Raw genomic sequence first — 26,520 nt, forward strand, 5'->3', positions numbered from 1 at the left:
TTAGGGCAAGTGTTTAAAGCGACTCAACGAAAACTCCACTTAAAACTTTTACACTCCCGCTCAGTGACGAAACCTTCCTTTGCTCACTAAAGTGTGAATCAGTGTGAAAGGAATGTTGCAGTTATTTTTCTATTCATACTACTGTAAATTTTTGTCTCTTTTATTCTCATTATTGTCTTACTTCACAGATCTCACAAGCTCACTTTTTCACAAAATTCTCCCTCAAGCCTTACTATTTTGTTTTACAATCTCGTCCGTTCTTTGCTCTAACTCTTTTTCTGTCCTTAATTTTCTTGGGGAAAAATCAGACACTTGTTTAGGCTACACTTGAGTTTAACAAAATTACATTCCGTGTATAACCAATTCTAGTTTTACCTGGGATATTGCAAGTGATAAACTGAAGGCGCAAGAACATAATTTTTTTTTTATGAGCTGAGAAATAAAAATTTCTTGTTAGGGAGAAATTTGTATAAGACTTCGATTTCATTGATATATGAAAGCAGCTGCAGATGAAAAAATACATAAATTTACCTAAACATGAAAATGAGACTTAAATTTCGTAAGTGTGATATATGAATGGTGAAGTACTTTGGCAAAATGTTACTTCTGAATTAATCACATTACCGCTATGCAAATGGTTTAGTCAGTCCAAAGCATAAATCAACAGCAGGACTTGTCAACTGCGTATTCAAGATCACTTCGTGACAAGTACTCCCAAACATAGGATTTTGATTTGGGTCTACGGACAAAACCCCAGTCTCATATATAAAATATAAAATAAAACACTTTTATGTTAGGTTAGGTGCTTCTATATGTAGCTTTGTCGGTCGGTATAAAAATGTTGGGGTTTTGTCATGGATTCTTTGATTTGTACTGCCCACTGCACTATAGTGAAGCCTTATAACAGCTGCTGTGTTCACTACCCACCGGATGTTACACAAAATACTACACTCGACCGCCAGTGGACAGGTTGTGCATCGGTCGTGATGTATTGTGTGATTCAATATAAGGTTTATTTGACCACAAGTGTAGCTGACGCTTTGTGGAGAGGCGGCCGCAACACACTACCTACACTCTCTTACTCTGTATTTTGTGTGTAACCAGGTTAAATCCATGTTAGTTTAAAGTTGTATGGTGAAAAAGACAATCATGGGTGCTCAGTAACAGTGGCAATTGAAGCACTTAACCAAAAGACAACAATCTTAACGTCACAGTACGAACAGCTGTGGACTGTTCACGGCACTACAAAAATACCCCAAAAAGACACTAATCAATATATAAAAGCGTGACAGAAGAGGAACTGTCTAATTAAAATAATTGTGGCTCACGACATACCTTTACTAGGCATTAAAGTTATGTCTTGCATTTTCCTCAAAGTTCTTGGAAATTCAAACGTCGAGTAAAAACAGCTTTATTAAGGAATTAATCAGTCCTACATGAATATTTTCTAACCTCAATAAATCTATGAAAAATGCACAAGCAATAAGTTTTTCATATAACTGAAATGAAAAGCTACACTCGTTGGATACAAAGATGGTGGACATGAAGCCGACGTGAAATAAATGTACTGTACTCACCGTTGCCGTTGTAAGTACTCAACGTCCTTCAAATCCAGATGTAAATCAAATGTAAGCTGTCAGAACTTTTCACAACACTCATGTCCGGTCCTTCCAGTAAGCGAACTTTGTAGACGACAAGGTTTATTGGCGAGTAACGACAATGGGGCAAGTAGCTGCCCACTTCACATCTGATTAGTTTGGCATTTCGCAAGTTTTCACTTCTAATAACACAAATGTATGACTTTCACTGTGGTTCTGGTATACCTAAGTAATTTTTCTGTGTATTTCCGGTGTTACCAGACAGTTAACTATAGCTGTATAAGGTAAAATGCACCGCACACCTCAGTTGATAATTGTCAAATGTTTACGTCTTGCAGCCATGGCCGGCGTCACATTCACTGTCAAAAATTTCGGACAATCAATGGTTCTTTCTGCTTTTTCTCATTGTGGCTTGGAAAATACGGGTCAAGTTATAATGTAAATATTCAAGTAATATATGAGTGGATGTACACACACACACACACACTTTAAATATGGGCATAATGATCTATTTTAATGAGCTTATAAATATATCAAAATCTTTATATCCTATTTACATTGAAACAATAAATTTTGACTAAAAAAAAAAAATATATTTTCAAGCCAATATTCTTTTATTGTTAATAGGTATAACTAATGTTCTAAATAAAAAGCTAAAGTTGAGTTGTTTAGCGTAATTGTGATTTTTAATATTTATAACAAAAGCTGCGCCTTATTGGCATTGCCGTTGCGTTTTGTTTTTGTGGAAAATCTCAGGAATCTATTTTTTCTTCGACCAAGGTAGAGTCATATACTAGCTGCTCTATATAATTGACGAAGGCAGCCACCCCTTCAAGTACGTGGTTGAGGTGTCATTCGTAGCACCTGTAGTACAAGAGGGCGATGAGGTATGTGATTGGGCTTCATGGCCCGGTGTCACGTGCTGAGATTGCACCGTGCTGAAAACGCCGAAAATGTTCTGGACATACACTCTTTGATCAGAACCTAAACTAACTAGACGAGTGACTCAGGTGAGGGATAAAGCCTCAAGTAAACATGGCGGGAACCTGCGGATAGCCAATGGACGAGTTTTAACTCAAAATAATTTCAACAATAAATACGGCCAGGTCTAATCACATCACTTGTTGTTCTATCTGTGACTTAAATTAGTCATAAAAAGTATTCCGATTCTGGATCCGACATAAATAAAAGGAAGAATCTGAAAAATCATTAAGAAATGGGTAAAGAAAGATTTTTTTCATATAAAACGTAGTCGATTACTTTCACGAAGCTATAATATATAATTATGTTGTACGGAATTTTTATTATTGAAAATGGGATTTTTCATCATGGAAATGGGGAAGTTCATTGTAGAAAAAAAAGGAACCTTAAAAATCGAAAACGCAACATTTGCCATCATAGAAAACGGAAAGGTGAAGACAAGGGGATAGGGGTGCAAGGACCGAGGGGGGGAGTTGGATGGAGTCGGAATGAAACAGGAAGGAGTTGGAAGAAGAGGGGGAGGAGTCAGTGGCGTTTCTAGCCTTCGGAAAGTGGGGGGGGCCACTTTGGGGCCAAGGTAAATGTTGGGGGGCGGGAGGCGGGGGCAAAACCAAACCTGTGTACAACTTGCAAGATGCAGTTTTTGGCATTATTATTACACCAATTTGATTGACAAATGACGCCAGCCTAAAATAATCAGCATACGGCGGTATAATGGCAACGCTCTTATTCCACTAATCATGATTCATTGGAGTATTGACACACTTGAACATATCTCTAAAACTGTATTATTGCTCACATAGTCACATAAAGGGCGGGTGTACCACATAACAAACATTGAAAAATATAGCAGTGTCTTTACAATGTCTGTACATACATCAGCGAAAAAATGAATTATCTCACGCTTCACACATCATGGAGACAACGTTTACGTTTTCAGACATGGGCACCGCATGCAACTGTTACATTATACCCAATGGCAAATGGCAAGGGTGCGGTTTCAGTTCACACGGTACAATTTTGAGAATAAAAAGTGGGGGGGCCAGCCCAAAATCTGAGGGAGCCATGGCCCCCCCGTAGAATCGCCCCTGGGAGGAGTAGTAGTAGGGAGAGGGGTGGAAGGAGAGGGAGTGGGGTGGAAGGAGAGGGAGAGGGGTGGAAGGAGAGGGAGAGGGGTGGATGGAGAGGGACAGGAGGTGGGAGGAGAGGGGAATGGGTGAAAAGAGAGGGGTGGAAGGAAAGGAGCTAGGACGAGTGGGGGAAGGGTGTGGGTATGGAGTGCATACAGGAAGGGTGTGGCTATGTAGGGTGTGGGTATGGAGGGGTGTGGGTATAGAGGTCTGTGGGTATAGAGGTCTGTGGGTATGGAGGTCTGTGGGTATGGAGGGCATGGGTATGAAAGGCACTACTCAGTCGAATGTATATATATATATATGCTGATAACCACAAGGAAAGAAGAAAACACGAAGTTCCCAAGCGCTTTTGTGTAATTCACATCTTCAGGGGTGAGTACAGAGTCTGTACTCACCCCTGAAGATGCGAATTACACGAAAGCGCTTGGGAACTTCGTGTTTTCTTCTTTCCTTATGGTTATCAGTATATACCTAGATCACGCGCACCTACAGTGATTTACTTGCATAAATGCATATATATATATATATATATATATATATATATATAGGCGGTCCTCAGGTTATGAAAGGGTTCCGTTCCTGAGTACAATTCTTAACTTGGAAATGTACGTAAGTTGTTCCGAACCTATGTGCACTATATCATAACCTAAGTCCTCAAGTCCTTTTATACACCTCGAATCATTTAATTTACGAAAAAAATAAATTGAATGACAAAATAGAGTAAAGTAAAAATTAAAGTTTAACACTTACATGTGGGGCTGGCTTGCATGTAGGGATGGGCATTTGTAGGAGTGACAAGAGGCTTTATTGGGATGGTTGAACTGAAACTTTCATCTTTTTGTCATAAATCTCTCTGCAGCATCATAGATATACAGTACTACCTCTATGAATCTTGCTGTGTTGGTATCTTGCTGTTTAAATTTAAACAATCCTTCAATAAGACAGAAACCATCTGTTATTTCTTTTGTAATGAATCCCTTTGGTCCTGGAGTTTCAACTTCGATTTTGTCACCCATTGCCCATCTGTAGTATGAGAGAGGCAGTTCCATGTGTTCTAATCTCTCTGGGTTGCTGAGGTTCCATAGAGCAGGCACCAGTCTGGTGGCCCTCCTTTGGACATTTTCAATCAATTGAGTCTCTAGCACACTTCAGGAAACAGATGGGGTGACAGTACTCCAGACGGGGAAACGCATCCGCTCTTGAAGATCGTGACAAGCAACGGACCATCCAGATATCTAAATGACGTTCTTATAAGACCTACTAGTTTCGTTGCCTGGTTCACCTTCTTCTCATAATGTCCCGAGAACTTAAATTTCTTGTCGACATACACACCCAGATCCTATTCACATTGTCTCAATTAATGTAGTTTCTTCGTCCTGTTGGGACATGTGACACACCTCCTTACTGTTGGCATGACCCAGGTGCATCCTCTTGCACATCGTGACATTGAATCTTGGAAGCCATTTCTTCGACCATTCTTGAAGCTCATAGAGATCTTTCTGCAGCTGTTCACAGTCTGTTTGGTTCTTAATTTCCCTAAATAACTTGGCATCGTCTGCAAACATTTGTATGGAGGAGTGTACAGCTTTTGGCATATTATTTATGAAGCAAACAAACAACAACAGGCCCAATACACTGTCCTGTGGTACCCCGCTTGTCACAGGTAAACCTTGTCTAGTACAAGTTGCATGCGACGTTCAGCCACTGACATGCAGGAAGCTGCATACCAAATACCAAGTCGTCTACATATAATGAGATTGATACACCACCTGGAACATGGAGGCAAAGTTTTATAGCTGGATGCCCTTCCTAAAGCCAACCCACAGAATGGGAACAGCTGGCAAGGCAGAGTTGCAACTCCTTGAGGGAATCAAAGACTACCTGCCTATCCAAGTCTGCAATTGCATTTTTGGTAATGTACTTAACCCCTACACTATGACCCTGTACACAAGGTGTTAACAACTCGCATGTACCTGAACCACCTACTTTCAACTACATTAATATTGAAGACTTCCCCCCCAAAAAAACTGCGTCAAGTGGAGGAATAGTAATTTTGGCATTTTGATATTTCCAGTTTTATTTATTTACCTTAATGTACAGTTGCCAGCAAAAGTCCTCCCACAAACTTGCTACACAGGGCTGTGGGAGAACTTTTGTTGGCAAGTGTACCTGTACTTCCATCAAGCACCATTTTTGCACTTGTTGTGTTGTTGACATTCAAACACTTTCAGCAACATTTGAACAATTTCCTTGTTCTCTTTAATGACTAGTTCAGATGATTCTACAGATATTATGTACAAGATTCATTGAAAGTAGGCCATTTATCAGTCTTTGCTATAAGTTCTTCTCACAAGTCATTCACTATGAAAAAATTAATGTTCTCTTTTCACTGAGGGAATCATATCAAATCTACACATTTTGGCCTGCCAATGAAGGGCAGTCCTGGATGCTTTCAGTCTGTCATCTACATCTCCTCACATGAATATTAATCTGACTCTTTCCTCTATTGTTAATTTCTCTACCATCTCTGCTGATTTGTTTTGATTATCTCAATTTAAAAAGAAAAATAGAGAAAAACATTAATTTTCTTATGATGTGTGACCTATGAGACATCAAGTACAATACTCAATAACCTATTAACAGTTACATTGCTTTGACAGACCTGAATTTTAATGGGAGGTACTAATATATTATCCATCCTTATGTTCTTTGACCTTCAACAGTTCAAAACATCCTGCCTCAAATATCTTCTGTCTTTAAGTAAGGGACAACTCAGTGAATAGATTTGATGACAGGTATGATTAAACAGTACAGGAATGTCATTTTAACCCTGCTGTTAGTAGGTTAATATGGTAATATTCATAATCACCAACATGAATAGTTTGAACACAGTTGTCAGCTTGTAATTAATTCCTGGTGTGTGTGTACCACCTGGGACTATTTACCTACTTTTCCTCTAAGGTGCATTTACAAGGCTCTGTAAGGAGTATTTACAGCTGATTGATTATATGAGTGAGGAGGATACTATATAGTTGATCATATGTATGAGGAGCCTTTATTGCTGGTCGACTCTACAAGGAACATCAACAGATGTTCTACTCTACAACTAGCCTTTAAAGCTAGGGTTCCATGGTCCCTACTGCATCAAGGAAGTGCAGTGTGCATGTTTTATACAATATTTACATGGATGGGGTCATAAGAGATATGAAAGCAAGAGTAATGGAGAGAGTTGAGTTTTGTTGATGGAGATATGGAATGTGAATCACCTCCAGTACTCTCTGCAGATGACACTGCTCTTTTGGGTGTTTCAAGTAATAAATGCTAATAAATGACTCTAGATGTATATACTAGAATAAAGAAGCAATGGGTACACTATATATAAATGTTTAGGCCTTATTGTGGAAGAGGACTACCAATAAAGTAACGTATAATACAGCAGTAAGACTGGAGAGTTATCCATCACACTGCACCACTACACCATAGAGGCTTAAAAGGGCAAAAAGATAATTTTTTTGCAGCTAATACTCCTTTTGGCATCTACCAAACAGCTATCTTTGTAACTTTTTCCTTGTCACATAACCTTCATTACTTTCACTATTTTCTAAACATCCTTGTCTTCTTGTTACATAAGCACAGTACAGTACATATACACATTAAGCATGCATAAACCTACATCCATCACCTGCCAATAAATATTACATCATAATTACAAACATGGTCTGGTGATCTTCAGGATCAAGACCTCTGAGCTTGTAGGTAGATCTAGCACCAGCTTATAATACCAGGCTATATGTAAGGTACCTTGGGGCTCAGGAGATCCATGAAATAAATAAAACAGATAACAGGGAGCATATTCACAAGTACAGTATAAGGAATGGTATAGCACTGACCTTAAAATTATGACCAGCTGAGAATGTACAAGCTACTGAATGGAATTACAGGGTGGAAAAGATCAGAAAAAGTTAAGTCACCAATGAAGGATAGGTCAAAGGGCGTCAAACCTTCCCTTGACACCTTCTACACTACAATAGGTATTTAAGAAGAGGGTGAGAAAAAGACCACACAAAGATATATGATATGTATTGGTAGGATGATATATTGCTAACATTGCAAAGTGGTTTATTTTTTGTTTTACACTGAACATTGTGCTGGGATTATACTTTGCCTTCACAACCCATGAGAAGGTGATGTAACCGGAGGATCAAGCAGGAATGGTAGGGCACTATTGGATATGTTGAAGAATAATTGCTAAATTATGCTGAGTTGCTATACTACAATATCCTTCCTCACCTGGAGTGATGTTGCCATGCTTAGTAGAAGATGGCATAAAAAAGTATTTATTAGTACTGTTCTGTATTGCTTTTTGACAAAAATTACCAAAATTTATTGATAAGACCAGGTGCATTAAAATGTTCATTTCCAGTCACTGAACTGACCATATTTTTCCATGTTGATCCCAAAAATATTACAATACCTGTAGAAAGCGAAAATAATTAACAAATTCATAAACAAATTTTCAGAAACACAGGTAAAATACATTTGAACAAGTATTTAAAAAACTTTCATTGTCAGATCCTCATAAAAAATTAAAGTTGAAACACTGAATTCTAACCAGATTGCATTAAATAAACTGTATAAATAAAAAAAAAGTGGGAAACAAAATTTGCCTTCCACCCTACCCTAAAATGGCTATGTAATTGGAAATGGACAATTTACTTCGATTTGGCCAAATATTCATCAAAAATTATTGAAATGGTTAGTTTAAAAGATCACTACTGTGCCTGTACTTGTGCTAATAGCAAGCTTCTTGCATTATATGTTGGCCTAAGAGGTTAGCATCTTCTTAACTACAAAGCAAATCACAGTACAAGCATACCACAACCAACATGGATTTGGTTTGCAGTAAAGAAGGATTCAATACCCTTCTAGTGATCTACTGCCACACTACTATAAACTTTTAAACATTAAAAGCCATGTGAACAATAGGAAGACACATAAATAATAGACAATATCCATATTCAGTGCAGTATTTATCCTCAACTGGTAATGAAATTCAACACTTATTGCCAAATTTATTGACAATACCTATTTTTTCATTCTTGCTGCCTTGAATTTGGACACCTTCTTGGGCTGCTCTTCAGTTTTAGTGGTGTCATCATCATCAAGAGCCTCAGCCTTGTCACTCTTGTGCTCCAAAACTCGGTATGAAAATGCCTGTAACAACATAACATTTTTACTATCCTTGTACTGTACTATACTGTATTTTCATTTTTCCAAACAGATACCAGTAAGTATCTTTAAACTAAATTCACGACCTAAATCTATTCCTAGGTAAATAACATGTTTCTTTACTGAATAAGCTTCCCCAAAACCATCGTCCAGTACGTCACAACTGACTACACACACTCTTCCTCAGAAATGATATCCTGTTTTCCATAATTATGTACAGTATGATTATTATTATTATTAAGCTATACTATATACAGAACTGTACTGTATATCTTTAACATATACCCACTGCCACTAAAACACACTTCCTAATCTCATCACTGACATGCAAATTTGAAATAGAAATTTTTTTTTCTCAAAACTCCTCCATTTAAAGGCCAGTCAAGTGATTTTTTTTCAAGTCCATGTGCCCGGCACTTGCCTGACACACAACCTAATGTTTTGAGAGGTAAATAACTAGGGAATATGTCAGGTGCTGAATGACCCCATCTCCTTGTACATGTTTTATTAAGGGAGGTCCATCAACAAACTGCTTGTCATCAGTGTTTCAGGTGCAGGTGATTTATCTCTACATAAAGCCATCAACCTGCCTTTAGTCATTCTGTGTCAACTGAGTGGCTGTAGACATGAGGTGACAGGAGTTATGACCTCACATGACCAGGGATACTGCCACTGACACCAAATTATAGAGGAGTGGTAGCTATGATAGGTGATCACAGATACCACCTCCATCTCCCCAAACACCCTGCAGGTGTGAGGTGACAGGAGTTATGATATTACTGTAGTGTACTGTACATGACATTACTGCCACTAATTACAGCTGGAAGCTGCAGCTGTCCACTGGATGAAAAAGGGTGAGGGTAAAATGTATTTACACAGACACAAATGACCTATGATACACACAATAAATCTGAATGTTTTAAAATGTCCATTTAATTTTTCCATAAAAAATCTGGACAAGCAGATTTCCTCCAAAAAATCTGTCTGGACAAGTAAATTTCAAAAGTCACTTGCCTGGGACAAGTAAATGTTCCACATAATCTGCACAGCCTATTACCAATTATCTCCAATGTCTCTTCATATCTTAGCTTTCTTGATCGATCATTTAAGGCTTAATCAATATTTTGGGGATGTTTGTATGAAACTTAAACCATTACTGATGGTGAAGTTTGTCCCTGCCAAAATTTCCAAGTTAAAACCCTGATTATAATACATATGTACAGTATTACCAATGAAGTAAAACTTACAGGCTTTATTGAGTGCATCCTCTTTGGTGGTGGTGACGGGGGTGGTGGAGGAAGGTCTTCAGGGGTTTCCGAATCAATATCTAATGGTTTGGGGGGACAACACCACCCATCCTGCACATCTGAATTATCACCTGTAAATACACACACACAAAAAATTTATATATTATCATAACTGTATTTAGTTTTGCCTTGACAGTCTTTAACATTTTCGACCCTGGAACTTTCTTAACCTGTCTATATCTTTACAAACTCTCTATTTCTTTTGTCAACATGAACAACTTTTGAGCCAGAAGTGGAATGGCTGAAGCTTCCAAATGAACAGTGAATGAAACGCTCAAGGACTATAACATTTACATTACCATTAAATATTTTCTAAACAAAACTGACAATGGTCATGTAGGTACTGGTTACAATGTACACCATATGCAAATTTAATTCTTATGTTGGACTTATTTGTCTAGATAGACAGATGCACACACAGCATTGTAACTATGCTATTGAACATCCCCAAACCATTTCAGTCAGGGGATGACAAGATTCATCATTTATGTACAATATTACTGCTGGCTTCTACTCACTTATTTCATCCACTAATTCAGAGAAAAATATAAATTAATGAAAGTTAAGCAAACAAGAGTCCAGCCCAAGACTCAAATTTTGCTCCAACACTTCTGACTCTTAATCTGCTGTCTTATGATATGCCTTTCACTATTTTAATTTATTTCTTGGAGCACAATTTAAAGTATCTTAACACATTACACAGTCTTGATCTTTTAAAATATTTTTATCACAGGCTTGGTAAGATTATATTTATCCTCAAATACAACCTACCGTAATTTAAACCTTCAAATAACAACCTACCGAAATTATTAAGGTACATCATCATTAGCACTGTTGTACTGGTCAACTAACAGAAATAATAAGAAATAAACCTATTAATGTGGCACATATCAATTACAATAATTATACTTACAGTACTACAGAATAGTATATCCAATACATTACCCTGAGCTGGAAGAGATGTCGATTTTTTCAGTATCCCTCGGGGAGGTGGCTCAGGTCCAGATGCCCCAAGACCAAACACCTTATAAATATCTGAAGGACTCTGAATACTCTCTACACCACCATCTGCTGTGTCAACTCCCTCCGCTCCAGGTGGCTCTAGAGGAAGGGAGAGCGGCCCACTAGAGTACTTAATGCGATATATATCCTCACTCTCATCATCTGGGATTACTGTGTACAGGGGCCGCACATCATCTGCCCAAGAAACCCTCCTTTTCAGTTTTGCTCTTTTTGACAGCAGTGTTTCGTGGGCAATTTCAGCACCATCACTATTTATAGTTCTTGCGCTATCACTTATCTGAGCATCAAATTTCACTTTTTTTTCTTCCCCAGCGACAGATATTTCTTGATCATTATCACTTTCTTCAGTTTCATCACTCCCATCAGTACTGGAAAACAAGACAGCATAGTATTAAAATACCCATAAACTAATAGTATAGTTTCAGACATAATACTGATTTTTACAGTAAATTTTTCAAAGATCTGAATGTCTTTACAATTATTATGTACATGCAGCCACATTGAGGAAAAGGTGAACATACTCTTCATCTTCCTGCAGTGCAAGTTGGTCTAATCTCTTCATGAGGTCCTCGTACGTCTGCCTATCCTTTTCAGTTAGATTATTTGCAAACCTTTCATCAATACTGGACGTACAGCTGTCCTCTGACAAAGTGCTGGTTCCTGGTGTAGGATCTGATTCACTACTCCTGAGAGCCCGTCTTTCCTCTTCTCTTAGTTGTGCATAATACTTGGTGACCTTTTTTCTGTGTTCTTCTGTAATAATATAAAACTTGCACATTTATCACATTTATAATTATAAGGATATAAATTAATATAAAAAAATATAAAAACACCTGCAAAATGATTGGTCCAACATGCTACAAGTTATCATAATTATGGGGCCACCAATATAAAGGAATATCCTATACAACAAGTGAGCATGAACACTAAACACTGGGTAACTATTGCATAAGCAAGGAATAATGAATGTGCTGTGAGCAAATAATACATGAAATAAGTGATTGAAAATTACCTTGCAACCTTTATTCTTTCCGATTTTTTTTATTCCCATAAGCAACATACAGCAATCATAAATAACAACAAATACAAGATATAGAAAACTGTATTGTCTTTATTATCTGACCCATTCTGAAATATGTTCTCAATAGAACACACAACTTATAATGTTTACTGTAAAGTAAAATGATTGCCACCGAGCCATGGGACACTACCGGCTCAAACTAATGTCTGCCGTACCTTGACTCCTCTGAAACTCGTCCTCAGTTAATTCCTCCAGAATATCCATTTGGTTGCCAGCCTCACCAGTCATCACCTCCTCAGCTTCCTTCAGCCAGTTAGTGTGTATTTTTCTGGAGGCTTCAGCCATTTTGATTTTCTCGTCACAGTCTGAAACACTTTCAAGTAAGCACACGGTCTTGAGACGGAAAAGTTGGACTCTGAGTGTACCGTGTTGCATCAGGATCCAGACTCTAAAAGATTCATAAATTAATTTTCTATCCTGACTGGAGGTGAGAATGCTTCTAGTAACAGTCGAGTTTCAAGTGCAATTCTAATACAGTTCTACTTCTTCTAAAATCTATCTCATGCTGGCCAATCACAAGCATCTTCACATCTCCAGTATCTACTACATCCTTCTCTCTCGACACACCTACAGTCTTTCTTAACTTGGTGATTTGTAAAATAACCCAATGGCCCAAACCCAACCTAACCATTAGGATTGGGGTCCTGGTCTAATGTGCCCCAATACTCATGGTTTTGTTACATTGAGGCCTTATGACACTGAGGGAATTAAGTCACTGTATTTATGGGGTCAAGTCATTGTACTTAAGGAGCTGATTTATTGTACAGTACTCAGGGGGTTGACAATGTACCCAAGGAGATAAAATATACCTGTATATTGAAGTTAATTCTTTGCAGTAAAATTTCAATACTGTATAATTTCAGACAAGTAAAATAATCCAATAATTAGAAAACACACCACACCTTTTAACCTCCGTCGAACAATGTCTGACGCTTGTTTTGCACTTCGGTCAGCAAACCAGTTATCGCCTAACAACACTAAGATCTCGTTAGTGTGAACCAAATGACCCGGCATGAACGCCAACTTGCCAAAGGGGACCATAACCTGCCAATCAAGAGACAAGTAGAAAATGTATGTACTGGATAAAATGCTTATTGCTCACACATTTGTATCTTTCACTGAAAATTAGGAATATTTTGAGATTACTGAACAGGTGTTTTATAAGTAACAAACCATATATTTTCTCTCGAAATTTGGATTATCTAAAAATTCTCAAGTCATAAAAAGTCAGCAAGTTTGTTTCCTTAAGGTGGAATGTTATGAAAACATTAAAAACAAAGTAAAAAAATAAGGTACAAGAATGGAGATTCACAAGCTCTCAGAACACAGCGAGGGTGACTAATACTGTACCTTCCAGAGGGATAGAAGACCTCACACAGTATATATATATATATACCTACTGTTCATACATACATTAAATAATTAAATACTGATTACAGAGAGACATTTATTTTAGGAATATAGGGGTTAAAAAAATTGGTGACAGGTATTAGAATAAAGTAGCATGGGATGTTGTTAAACCACAAATTATTTACACCTTCATAGTGGTATACAACACAGGAAGAACACGATGAAAAGGAAAAAGGCCGAGAGACTGTGGAGCTGGACACTAAGCTACATCTCATGGAAGGCTAAGAAACATAGATGAGAAGACACATCTACTTCTGTTCTGACTGCCTCCAGCCTTAGTACAGTCGAGGAGTCGGGCAGTAATCAAAACAAACGACTGAGCCCCAACTTTACCTAATCTAAGTAGGAGGAGTGGGACTCAGTTCTTTTGGCCCCTAGTCATAGTGGGTCCTAATCCTGATGGTTAGGTTCAATTGGAGTCAAATGGGGCTAAGATATACAGTATTAGTACTAGGGCCCACTTGATGTGCAACCACCAAAACATATCATTCCAGGTATACAAATAGTGATTGTCATGTCTGCTCATCATAAAACAAGAAGTAAACATGGACAGAAAAGAATGATGTCATGAGTGGGTGAGGACTCTTGGCTGGCTTAGGAGATCAAGGTAGAATTAGGTGTCGATGTGTCACAACATCTTTAGTTGTTGACTTCATATTGAAGAAGTGTAAAGGAGGTAAAGAATGGTGATTAATAAATATTTTTGTACAGAAAAATGGTGGGGGTGACTCTTGTTACATACAGATTTCTTAAATGTCTAATGGCAGACAGATCACAAGAGTTGAAGTCCTAATAATGTAAGCTAGAGATGTGGATATAAAGTTGATTAGAGAGTTGACCATGGTAAGTTGGAGGTAAACTAAACAAAAGTAATTAAATTGAGATAAACTATTTTTCACTGCTTCTTGCCACTACCTCATAGCTTAATCCCATCACAATGTAAGTTAGAAATGCCACTGGATAGAGAAGCAAGTAAATGTACAGTCTCGTTCAAGATTCCCCGAGCACTGCTGGAGACAGCTGGCAACTCAAGGCCGTTTGTTTACTTTAGTATGTAGTAAAAATTATGAATGAATGTAAAATTTTATTGGTGATTGGTTACTTAGTTCCCCATTGCTTAATTAATGGTTGGGCTTCATTGTTTCTATACTACGTACTATAGTAAACAAACGGCCTTGAGTTGCCAGCTGTCTCCAGCAGTGCTCGAAGAATCTTGAAAGAGACTGTACATTTATGATCAAGCTTAGTATATTAGAGTTTGGTTAAAATTCCTTTTCAAAGTTAACTCTGCCCCACGTTAACTGTCTGTAAAGGAGAGTTCCGAGCACTTGCCTCATGTGTAGTTTTATCTGGAAGAGTTTGAAGCCTCTTTAAAAGCTGTTCATAATCTTTTTGGAATTTCTGAAGCTTTGTTAGTTCTTCTTCAATTATTCTTAGTCTCTGAAAAAGCAAAAATTTAAGCTGAATTAATAAAAATCAATATACAACATTTCCCCTAAACACTGGTCTTTCAATTGCTCTCTTTACAACAGTGTGTTAATTTACCATATCTTGTCCCCATCATATTAACCATTTTAATTATTATCATCATCTTCGGGTAATTTACTGAAACTGCAATACTGTATCATCATTTTAAGACAAGTGGCATTTTGGTGCCATGAATTTAAATTTGTGAGCCAAAGATCATACTAAGGCTCGAAACTTGATGATTGGTAGACACTCTAGAGTCAGACACAAGGCTGGTGGAGACTCAAATCAACTTGCTATCATCATCATGGAATGATTTGGAATTGTTTATGCCTCATCACCTTCCTCCCCATCCCAACCTTCTCCCGTCTTCAGTGGCCCCTCACCCACACCTACAATACCACCTACTTTGCACCACAAAAACCCACCGCTGCACCACCACAACCACCTCTTGCATCAGAACAACCATTGCTCAGAAGTTGCCAGTTACTCTCTGCCTCACTTCAGACTCATAACTTGCCACCCCTATTAAGTACCAAGTTTTTACAGTACTGTACAGTGTATATGGTTTTTGTGGCTTCTAAATTTTATATTCTCAATTTTACATGAGAAAAAAAATGTACTTTCATCTGTCAATTATTTTTTGCTTTGTGGGGTACCCACAATTTCACAAATGCTGCAATTATTGGGTAAACGTTGTCTGCATTTTTATTAGCATTTCTGCCTTTTTAAATTCCCTTCTGACAGAATATGTGAAGAATACAATAACTGCTCAATTTTATCTTCGATAGTTCCTACAAACTTAAAATCAGTTAAGAATGTTACTAATCATCATACCTCTTTATGTACTTGTTGAAGCTCAACCAAGTTGCCCAAACTTTCCTTCACTGTCCGCAGAGTGACGGATGGATCTATGCCGTCACTACTGCCACCACTATTTTTCCCTTCATCTTGTATGGGGGACAATGTTTTCTTCATCACGTCTGAAAATAATTAGGGTCACAACTCTAGATGAAATACTAAGACTTCAGAACTATTTTGACAAATACATACAACATAGAATAAAAAAGCAAAGCACCTGAAGATTACATCCCTCAGCTTATTAAACCTAAATATTAACCACCTTAATGCTATTTAGGAGGGGTGAGGTTAGGTTATGATAGGATAGGTTAGGTGAGGATTAGTGTGGTTAATCTTTAGGGGAAATAAGCTGGGGTGGAGAATCTTCAGGTGATCCAAAAAAGGAATTACAAAAATAACATTATAGAACTTCATTAAAATATGTAATAAATAAAGAACAAAAGCATAGTTACATTTATTCTACATCCCCCCCCCCAAAAATATTAATTTATCTTTTTTATTTATTCAGGCCTTTCCCCCAATACACCTAGGATGATCGGATACGAACAAATGAACAAACAATTCCCTTTCATTTGATTTAATTATTTTTTTATGCCTATTATAAAAAGATGTATTCTGCTATGGTATTTCCCCTCCACAAGGCCCGAAAAGTTGGTTAACCTCCACCACTTCACACAAGGCAACCTTACTCATCTGCACCACGCCCTTCTCAAACATCCACTTGACGCCACACTCATCACCATCATTTGTACAGGATCCTTCACTCCATCCTTCCACCTCTTTGGTCTTCACCTCTCATTTCTACAATCCACCTATGAATACCGTAATACAACCTTTTTGCATATCATTATTTAATTTCCCATTCTCTCAGTATATTAGTGTCACCTGACATACTGTACTGTACTTTATATACTGTACTGGACTCTAACACCAAGAACTTACAATACTCTAAGACACTCTACTGTACAATAAAACTTCCCTGTAACTATTCAAACACAGCAAATTACCAGAAGACTCCAAGACTGCAAGACACTGAACAACTCTGCTACTGCCTCCAGGAAGACTGGTTCCTTGATCTCACCTCCCTGATAAGGCAAGTGAGGTTATAAAGAGATATACTTAAACATTTTTCAACTTGATGGATAAAATCAAATCTATACAGCAATAATTTTAGGGTTATGATGTCTCTCTCCTAAACTGCTGGACTGGTGTGTCTACATCCAAGTTGCTATTATTTAAATCAAACTACCATGTACTATATTTAAAGAAAGTGATTTAAGTAAATTTATATGAGAGGAACAAGTCACTGATTTAAATAATATGGCCTATTGTGTGTCTGTGAAGCAGAGTGCAGCTGTTGATGACATTTCAGAATCTGTGCTACCCAATCAGCTCAAATCTTATAAGATTTTTTGCAATGTAAACTCTAATAGATCTTTCTAATTAGCTTTACTCCTTCCAATACCTTGCTATCACCATATTTTAATCTGAAATAATGCTTCCTCACATAAAATAGTAACAGATCAGGACCTTTCCTCAGTCACAACTCCCTAAGTTTGAATTAGATGAGCAAAATCTACCTAGTAGTACAGGTAATATAATGCCAAAGGGTATTTCTCCATTCAATAATCAAGAACTGTCTTGGAAAACAGAAATCTTCCAAGCTTGTTACTGTACAGTCTGTATTTAAGTATTATAATAGAAAGCAATGATACTAATACATTTCAACTTATTTCTTACGACAATATTTACTGTTAATAGCTGTTGCTGGGAAACACTTGGGTAAACGACTGGCACAGAGTACAGGGTATCTTTATTTGCAGGGATAACTTGGGAAGAAAACAAAATACGAGAAGTGCTGTTCCTCCTTAACATTTGCTTTACACTTCAGGCATTTTTCTTCTGTAAAGATTTTTCATTAGGTACTATTACCAGATAAACGATAGGTTATACAATATATTTTTCAAACATTTTTAACTCGATTTTTTTTCTTTCTCCCTAACCGGATAAACATGGTGGTGCGCACCAGCAGTGCACTTGCCTCTCATCACTGTGTCCCAGATGAGAAGGTTGTTATACACAGTGACCCTATTAAACATCCCAGGTGTTCTGCAGACCTGTACCTGTACCCCGTACTCTAGAACTCCCCAAAACTGACCCCTTAATATATTCATACCTGCATTCTTCTTTAACGTCATTGATAATAAAAAATTTTTTATTTAATTTCAACAATAATTCATCCTTAAAACAGATGAAACAGAGAGACTATTTTAATAAAATAATCCCCTGGCTCTCTTTAACCTAACCTTCAAGAGTGTAAATAATGTGCCCCAGTAAACTTGCTAAAAAATGCAGAATTCTTTATAAGAAACACAAGTAGCAATAAACAAAAATCAAGCATAATTCGGGCTGTGAATCACTTCTCGATTATTATTTGGTGTCATAAAGTCAAAAAATAATTGGTAAACTTAATTTAATCTGATTTGTGTTGTTAGGTTAGGTTAGGTTAGATTAGGTTAGGTACATGCACTCGATCTATTAACTCACATTAAATTAAGTTTACCAATTTTTTGTGACTTTGTGACACCAAATACTAGTCGAGAAGTGATTGGCAGTCCGATTTATTCATCTAGGACCATTATTTGACTTCATTCCGGCTATATTTGGCTACATTTGGGTAATTAGTCGGACCCACCTACCTAACCTAACATAGGAGGAGGAAAGGAGGAGACAAGTGACCCAAGTGAGGGGTAAAGCCTCAAGTAAACATGACGGGAACCTGCGGACAGCCAATAGACGAGTATTAACCGGTACAATACTTCTAGTCACAGCGACCAACTCTGGAGTGATTATGGATCAAGCTGGGCAAGATTTTCTTTGTTTAATAATCTACAGTATTGATGAATAGCTGCAACAAACAATTACCTTTTCTTTATACTGTGTGTCACACTGATCATCACCGTGTGGTCCCAGTCAGGTTTTAACACTCCTCCCAGTAACCAAATAGAAAGTCCTAGTTTTAGTATTTATCACAACAAATTACTGTATATTATTATCATCAACTAGACCCTGACAGGTAAAGGGAATTATCATACTGTATCTTATGAAGAAGTTGGAAGACAATAACATTAAAGGTCCATAGAACTCTAAAACAAACAAACCCTGAACACTAAATAAACAAACCCTGAACAATAACTAAACAAACTAAATGGTGACCTCCTTGAACACATGCACGCAATACCAATTCCATCCTAAAACTTGCCAGTGATTGAGGACAAATCTTGCCTCAAGCACAATGCTACAGAAGCAAAAATATCAACATTCAGGATAAATTTCTTTATATATTTACACGCCATTACTCACAATAAAGCACCAAGAGATTATACCCAGTAATGAACCGATCACACCAATCTTCACTCTAGGTTCTTCACGCAGGCCTTTTGAATCAGCTGTTCTAGGGCAGCAACCATGACATTCCAATATTTATTTCTTTAAAGATATTTGTAAACTATAAATTTTAATACTATATTTTCATAAATAATTATATAATATTTCTAAATAATGATATAATATCTGTATAAGAATACATCTCTGTAACTTCGTATACCTGACAAAACAATATTTTTAAGAGAATTAATCTACGATATTGAAAGATACGCCAATCAAAACAATTATCGGTATTGTGGGTGACACAGTTGATGACTTTGATGACTACAGGAAGACTTCACCTGAGGACAGTATTGAGTTTCTTAACGTGTGATAGTAACCTCCGTTTTCTGTTCAGTTAATGCAAGGATCACCTGAAGATTAGACCCCAATTTATTTTGCCTTAAGATTAACCTCTCTAATGCTAACCTAGTACGTATAATATAATCTAACCTAACCCCCTAGACAGGGTTAAGGTGTTTAATCATCGAGTGAAATAAACTCGTGGGCTAATATTCAGGTGATCCAATACGACTTATAAACATGATTCTTTATACACAGTATTTAATCTTATACATACAATAAATGTTGAAATCAATTCATAACGCCCATAAAATTGAATATATTTTATTTCTCCTTTATAATAACACAATAAATGTTATTTAACCTGATTTATACTCACCATGAAGAGATGCAACATAATGTCCACCCCATACTGATATATACTGCACATTCACATAAATCATAGACAGACCCACAGGCAGAACTTCACTTACCCACCACTGAACTATACTGAATTTCAACGTTCAGGAGTCGTATGTATAATAAAAAAAACGGAAGAGGAAGTGTAAATTTGTGTATAGATTACAGGTAGCAATTTAGTTATTAAGCTCATTGTGTAGTGAGGTACAATTACCTATACCAAGACTGACTGACAGTGACAGGTATATGGTGAGTGGAGGTACTTAGCAAAAATCAGTTACATTATCAATTGTTTCTTATATACAAAATGACAGATTCACAGTCAAACTGGGTTCACCAATGCATTTAAATTCTATACATTTGATTTACTGTAACTGGGATAATCCTTGATCTAAATAACCTACCTATATGTTGGATAGGTTGAATAAGGTAAGAATAGTTTAGGATTAGTTAGAATAGTTATTACAGTTGGTAAGATTTTATTAGGTAAGATTGGTTAGTTTACCTTCAATAACCTTATTAGCATTGATTCTTATCACCAGCTTTACAAGCATAGCGTCACGAGGTCTAGCCAATCACAGTACGGCTGATGGTCTCACTATACCTGTTGTACACTGACCTCATCAATTATTAAAGATCCGGTAACCTTGCGCGAGTTATTTTGTCTCTTATTCAACTTATAATTCCGGGTTGGGTAACGCCCCTTTATGCCTATTGTGTAACATAATGACTGTGTGAGGGTCTCTCTCTCTCTTGTATTCTGTATAATACAGTATTTATTTAAACTGTGAATTAGGACAATATTTTCCTGAGAACTATATTCCCTGATGAATATAATGGATCTTAGGACAATATTTACTGGTGATTTGTGCCAGTGATAAATCTTTCCTAACAATATTAACCAATGAGTAAGGTCCTTCAGTGAAGAACGTGCCACCAGTAATAACTTAATATCTAAAATAAGGCAAAATATAACTATCGTAATGCGGGAAATTGAGTAAGTTAGATAAACCAAAAGAATGGGATTTGTTTTCAGATCGATTCACATCACAAATTTATCTTAATTATTAATAAATACAATTATAATAAAACACCAATTGGTTTTTGACAGTAACACATAATATAAAAATGAGGAATAAGTACATGGAAAATTTTAAAGTATAGTACGAGGTTACAAACTGTGGTGGTGGATCAACAACAGCAGTCGACACATCAAGCACACTGTGTCTCCGGTATCTTGCTCGATACTGTATTTATATTTATGAAATGACAACCAAACATGGTAAATATACATTAATATGGCCATGTTGTTTGAGTAATTTCAAGCCTTATTCTACATATTACATTCATATGTCATGTCACCTACAATAATCTCGTTGCAAACACCCTGTGAGTAGATTATTGTAAGTTTTAGTTCCAGTATACTTCGTAAAATCCAGTCATGTCTCACTAATGTCAGGATAAATGACTATTAGGATCACAATACATTTTCACAGCCTATCTCTGTCATAACTTTGGCGACAAAAACCTATCAGATACACCATCTCTAACGTAAAAACTTTCCAGGTTAACTGACCTCGTTAAAATCCATTGGCTTCACTATTTTTTTTTAAATGTCTATCAGGTTCTCTAGTTTCACGGTAAAAACCTGTTTGACTCACTAAACCCATAGTAAAATTATGAAGTTCATTACATATATTATAAAACCAGTGGATGTTTTGCTGTGACCGGCTAAGTTCCTACTAACACTATTTTACCATGAGTGCGCTCTTATTGGCAAAGTACTTTCTGTTTAATATGACGAGGTCCGCCCCCCGGCTAGGAAGTTAGGTAAGGTTAGGTGGGTTTCTTTGGTTGGTTAGGTCAGGTTCTATTAAGTTCTAGTAAATGTTGCCTCTGTTATAATGATAAGTTTCCAAGCACAACAGAAATATGGTTAGGTATGTTTACAGCTACACATCAATCGACTCACGGCGAAATAAATGCCAAATACTGCCACGGTCACATATCATTCTCATGTTCCCCGATAATGGACGATTAGCCAATCAGAGCACATTCACGGTAAAATAGCGTTTGTAGGAACTTAGCCGGTCACGGCAAAAATATCCACTGCCTATTATAAAACTCAATTAAGGTCACTCTGAAATTCTAATGGGTTCACAAATATCATTTTAAGTGCCAGTTTAATGTGTCGTATTTACTCATTACACCTCTAACCTAACGGACAATCATCCGGATGTAAATTGTCCATGGAAATGACATCAATCAAGGAAAGCACACACCCCATAATAAGGAGGAAATGGCAGGGTAGAATGGTGTAAGACCAGTATAGTTGGTGATAGGAATGGTTTTGAATTGCAGGTGGAAATACTCGACAAATGTTTCTCCGTTCCCTCAACTTGGACAGGAAAGGGCCCAGATGACAAGTATAATATTAATATAACACACACACACTACTACTACTACTCTGCTGTCACTTGGAATCAAGTATGATGATTATCCAATCAAGTATGATGATTATCCAGCGATGTGGGGGGCTACGTCTAGTGTGGGAGGGGTGGCGGCAGCGTCTTTCCAGCATTGGCACTTGTTTGCCTCGTTATGCAGTCGGGCTAACTCAAAAGTATTGACACCTTCTTGTGTGGTGCTCCTCCAAGCGTTACGGTTAGGAGTAATCGACTCCCAGGTGAGGGGGGGTCGATTTGGTACTTTTTCAGGTTTGTCTTAAGACTATCCTTGTACCTTTTTAGTTGCCTGCCAGAATTACATTTACTATTAGGGTGTTTAATCATCAGGTGAAATACTATGTGGTGCCTAATCTTCAGGTGATCCAATTTTACTTATCATACCTCCACTGGTATCAAATAAAGACTATTTTCCAGCTACGTCTTGGGTGTTAAGTGGAGCTGGCCGTAGAATGTTCAGGGCCTTGGCTGTGGCAGGAGCAGGTGGCAGCTTCCTTGTGTATTACCTCCCTAATACTGTCTTTATCAACAAATATAAAGATGTCACCAGATTATATAGGTAATGTAAACTGCTTCTGATTTGGATCTGTTTGACCTGTAGTACTGTAGTCCTAAAAACAATTATTTGAAGACTAAAATTAGGGAATTTTTGCAGTTGAGCATGGTAGAAAATACTGTACTGTACAGGGTATATCTATATTAAGTTTAGTTATACTGTATTTATAATTAAATTTATATTAACAGTTTGAAAAGATAATATAATTTTTATAAATATTTATCGCAATTTTGGCTTGTTGCTTAGTCTGTTTTGGACGAGTTAGTTATATTAAACATCTCTCCTCGTAATAATTATCTGATGCTACGTTATTTTTATTCTAGAAATGGTCTCCCAATTCCAGTGAAAAAACATGTGACCTCACTAATTGATGAGGTTATGGATGATCTTGGCACGAGTCAACTGGAACGGAACCTAATATCCTTGTACACTGCCTATGGCTTTGACATTTTCCGTGCTGGGTCAACAAAGGTATCGTCTGGAGGAATTTTAGGCATACCAGTCAACTTTGAATACTCTACCATTGATGAATTTGTCCACACAGGTATAACTGTGAGTAAGAAGTTATTTATTTTATGAAATGTTCTTGTTAATACTGCAAGACTGTAATGAAAACTTTCGAATCTGTTCTACATGAAAAATATAAATTTAGCTTTTATGAGTAATGAAAATACAGATACTAAACTGTTCTAAAACAGCTTCACTTGGCTGTACTGTACTGTATAATAGTGTGCTTAATACATTCAAATACTTGGAGCTTGAATTAAAAACAAGGAAGTTATAAGAAATGATTTAAAGAAATAAATGTTTAAAATAGTTTTCAGAAGAAGCTGGATGAGATATTAAGTGAGGGTAACCCAATCTGACAGTTAAAGTGATGTAGAAAAACTGGAACACATTTATATTGTAGTTATTTTTTTTTGTATGGTTAAATAATGCATATGGAAATTTTCTTAGCTCGTCTAGAATGATATGAAATTCCAAAAATATTCTTCCTATGATCCCAGCTGATAATGTCTATCCCTACCAGGTCAACAATGAACCAGTTCCTTGGAGCACTCCAGAGGGAGAGTCACTAAAGCAGTCCCTTGTGCTCAGTAAAGATGCCAAGAAGTTTGCTATTGCCCGGGAGATTACTAGTCTGTCCACACTTGAACCCTTTGCAAATGGTGCATTCACTGCTGCAATAGTGGGCATGGTTTACATGATGAGTTCTGGGGTTAATGCTAGATTTAACTTCTACGCAAAACCTCGTTCTTTAAGAGTGATGTTATACGGGCTAGTGTCGTTATTTGGGTATGCCTTCTGGAGTCTCGGTAAAGATGTGTCTACTGTTCAGTACGAGGCAAGTGCTGATAGAGCTGCAGCTGATGTGGGTGAAAAATATGCTACTGGTGGGTTGGAGTATTATGAAAAAGTATTGCAACGAAACGTTGCCTTGCGATCTCTTATGGGAACTGAAGGTGACAAGTTGTACACTGCTTATGGTAATGACCAGGTGAGCTGCAGGTGCAACACTTTACATTACTTCATTATCCCTTTCATTTTACAGTACATTATTTCATACACAGAAAACAGAATGATTTTTGATCCTCAAGGAACTACATGTGAGTGCCATTATGGTGTAACAATATAGACTTATCTTATTTTTACCTAATCTGTACAGTACAAAGAAGGATTTGGTGTAGAGATGCTTAATATAATGGGTAAACTAAATGCATGGATACAGCTTTGTTAAGGGAAATAACTAAGTTTTAGTGTTTTGTGTGAAAATGAGGTATTTCTTTTTCTCAGGTGTTAATACGAACAAAACACATCCCCTTTTCCCTGCGGAGAGCATACCTCAAGACCCGAGTTGAGGAATACAGAAAAAGCACTGAAGGAACCCCATCAGTCATTGTTGAGTCAGAGACAGAAAGCTGTTCTTCCGATACAAGACAAGAGGAAGAAGACTGTTGTTGTAAGAAAGATACTCAGACACAAGACACACAAGCACAGAGTTGTCTTCCTGCCACAGAACAGGTCAATGCATAGATAAACAGTAAACATGTAAATAATTATTCTTTAAATATCAAAATACCATATTTCTCATAGCAGTGTTTTGTTTGCAAGAGATAATTGCATCAGTGGTACAGATATCTATGAGCAGTCATTTATTTGAAATAAAAACAATATTATACCAGCCAAAGAACTAGGATCACAGTGTATTAAAAGCTAACCATATTAATCCCTCAGAACTTTAAGTTTTATTGACCATTATTTATATTACAGTTTATAGATTATCTGACCTGTTGTACCTGCCTTGCCTACATTTAATATTTTACTGTACATAATTGTTTTTTTTAATAAAGTCTCATTCTGGGGTTATTATAAAACTTAATGTATTATTTCATCCTGATGGTGTCCTCCTTATGTGTTCAGTTAGCTGTGTGTTGTACACCTATGACAGTGATCACAGATATTTATACCTGCATCATTCACCTCTATGAATACCAATCCTGACTGTATGATTGACTTAATTACTGAAAGGGTTTTTGAAGCAGCCTCCCTTGATACCACTCATGACTAATTCTTGGTCATTCATGTGTCATAGTACTGGACAGTTTCTAATTTTTAGTTTAAAGGTATCTACTAATAACACTTAAGAGCTGCTTACATAAACTAATACTGTATTGTATATATGAACCAGGTACTGCACATTGCTTATTCTTATTGATTTAACTTGTGCTGTACGTACCATGAATTTATTGGTGGGTGAAATTTACACAATACTGTACAGTACAGCAGGCATGGGCAACCCGCAGCCCGGACCATGTGTTTATGCAGCCCATGGAGTGATTGAGAAATTCCATTTAATGTGGCCTGTGGTTCAGGTAGATGCAGCCAGTTTAAGGTGAATAAAGCAATATTTATTAAAGAAATAATCTTCATACACAATTTGTTACTGTTTCATCACCTAAGATTAAGTAACTACAAAAATGTAACAGTGAAATAAGTATATGTATATAGTCAACAATATAAACATTATAACTTGTGTGAGTTTAAGGCCAAGTTTGTCACGGTCTGTTTGATGGATGAGCTCCTGTGTGGCAGTAGGTCACTTGGGAATAACTAAGGTTGGGTAAGTCCAAGTGGGGTCATTGGCAGTGGTCACATAGGGTTTAACTAATTAAGTACTTCCAACACCTAAATTGCATCTTAAAAATCTTTAGTTGGTGAATAATTAACAGTAAAATAACATAATATAAATTTTCCATGCATCATTACGACCGCTAATTACT

The 26,520-nt window shown here is 36.9% G+C and overlaps 2 protein-coding genes across 12 annotated transcripts; one reads left to right on the top strand and one right to left on the bottom strand.

The window, feature by feature from the left end:
* Positions 1 to 6,750: 6,750 nt before the first annotated feature.
* LOC121873432 (unconventional prefoldin RPB5 interactor 1-like) lies at positions 6,751 to 20,309 on the bottom strand. Of its 10 annotated transcripts, none has more exons than XM_042377038.1 (10): positions 20,199 to 20,279; positions 17,098 to 17,175; positions 16,067 to 16,212; positions 15,095 to 15,202; positions 13,255 to 13,396; positions 12,508 to 12,657; positions 11,793 to 12,024; positions 11,194 to 11,639; positions 10,189 to 10,319; positions 6,751 to 8,926 (listed from the first exon to the last, which is right to left on the bottom strand). In XM_042377038.1, exons 3-10 carry the CDS (start codon positions 16,205 to 16,207, stop codon positions 8,798 to 8,800), a joined length of 1,479 nt encoding a protein of 492 aa, XP_042232972.1. In that variant the 5' UTR covers positions 16,208 to 16,212; positions 17,098 to 17,175; positions 20,199 to 20,279; the 3' UTR covers positions 6,751 to 8,797. The 10 variants fall into 10 exon arrangements, with proteins under 10 accessions (XP_042232972.1, XP_042232998.1, XP_042232967.1 ...); XM_042377064.1 differs by lacking the exon at positions 20,199 to 20,279 and adding an exon at positions 19,819 to 19,836; XM_042377033.1 differs by lacking the exon at positions 20,199 to 20,279 and adding an exon at positions 19,454 to 19,594.
* Positions 20,310 to 21,328: 1,019 nt separating this feature from the next.
* Positions 21,329 to 25,614, top strand: LOC121873494 (transmembrane protein 177-like). 2 transcript variants are annotated; one of them, XM_042377095.1, is made up of 5 exons: positions 21,329 to 21,500; positions 23,101 to 23,242; positions 23,583 to 23,791; positions 24,270 to 24,737; positions 25,034 to 25,614. In XM_042377095.1, exons 2-5 carry the CDS (start codon positions 23,224 to 23,226, stop codon positions 25,271 to 25,273), a joined length of 936 nt encoding a protein of 311 aa, XP_042233029.1. In that variant the 5' UTR covers positions 21,329 to 21,500; positions 23,101 to 23,223; the 3' UTR covers positions 25,274 to 25,614. The 2 variants fall into 2 exon arrangements, with proteins under 2 accessions (XP_042233029.1, XP_042233022.1); XM_042377088.1 differs by having other exon boundaries at positions 21,334 to 21,500; positions 23,563 to 23,791.
* Positions 25,615 to 26,520: the final 906 nt, after the last annotated feature.

The sequence above is a fragment of the Homarus americanus genome, unplaced genomic scaffold (genome assembly GCF_018991925.1).
Source record: "Homarus americanus isolate GMGI-L3 unplaced genomic scaffold, GMGI_Hamer_2.0 scaffold55640, whole genome shotgun sequence".
Classification (NCBI taxonomy): domain Eukaryota; kingdom Metazoa; phylum Arthropoda; class Malacostraca; order Decapoda; family Nephropidae; genus Homarus; species Homarus americanus.

Excerpts from the sequence above, each read along its gene's own strand:
- LOC121873432 (XM_042377015.1), bottom strand. The coding sequence starts at position 20,262 with ATGATTTATGTGAATGTGCAGTATATATCAGTATGGGGTGGACATTAT. Across the intron at positions 15,203-16,066 it reads TTCAACAAGTACATAAAGAG|AGACTAAGAATAATTGAAGA; the intron begins GTATGATGATTA and ends TTGCTTTTTCAG. Across the intron at positions 13,397-15,094 it reads CAGATAAAACTACACATGAG|GTTATGGTCCCCTTTGGCAA; the intron begins GCAAGTGCTCGG and ends CTTGATTGGCAG.
- LOC121873494 (XM_042377088.1), top strand. Across the intron at positions 23,243-23,562 it reads GATGTCACCAGATTATATAG|AAATGGTCTCCCAATTCCAG; the intron begins GTAATGTAAACT and ends TTTTTATTCTAG. Across the intron at positions 24,738-25,033 it reads CTGCTTATGGTAATGACCAG|GTGTTAATACGAACAAAACA; the intron begins GTGAGCTGCAGG and ends TCTTTTTCTCAG.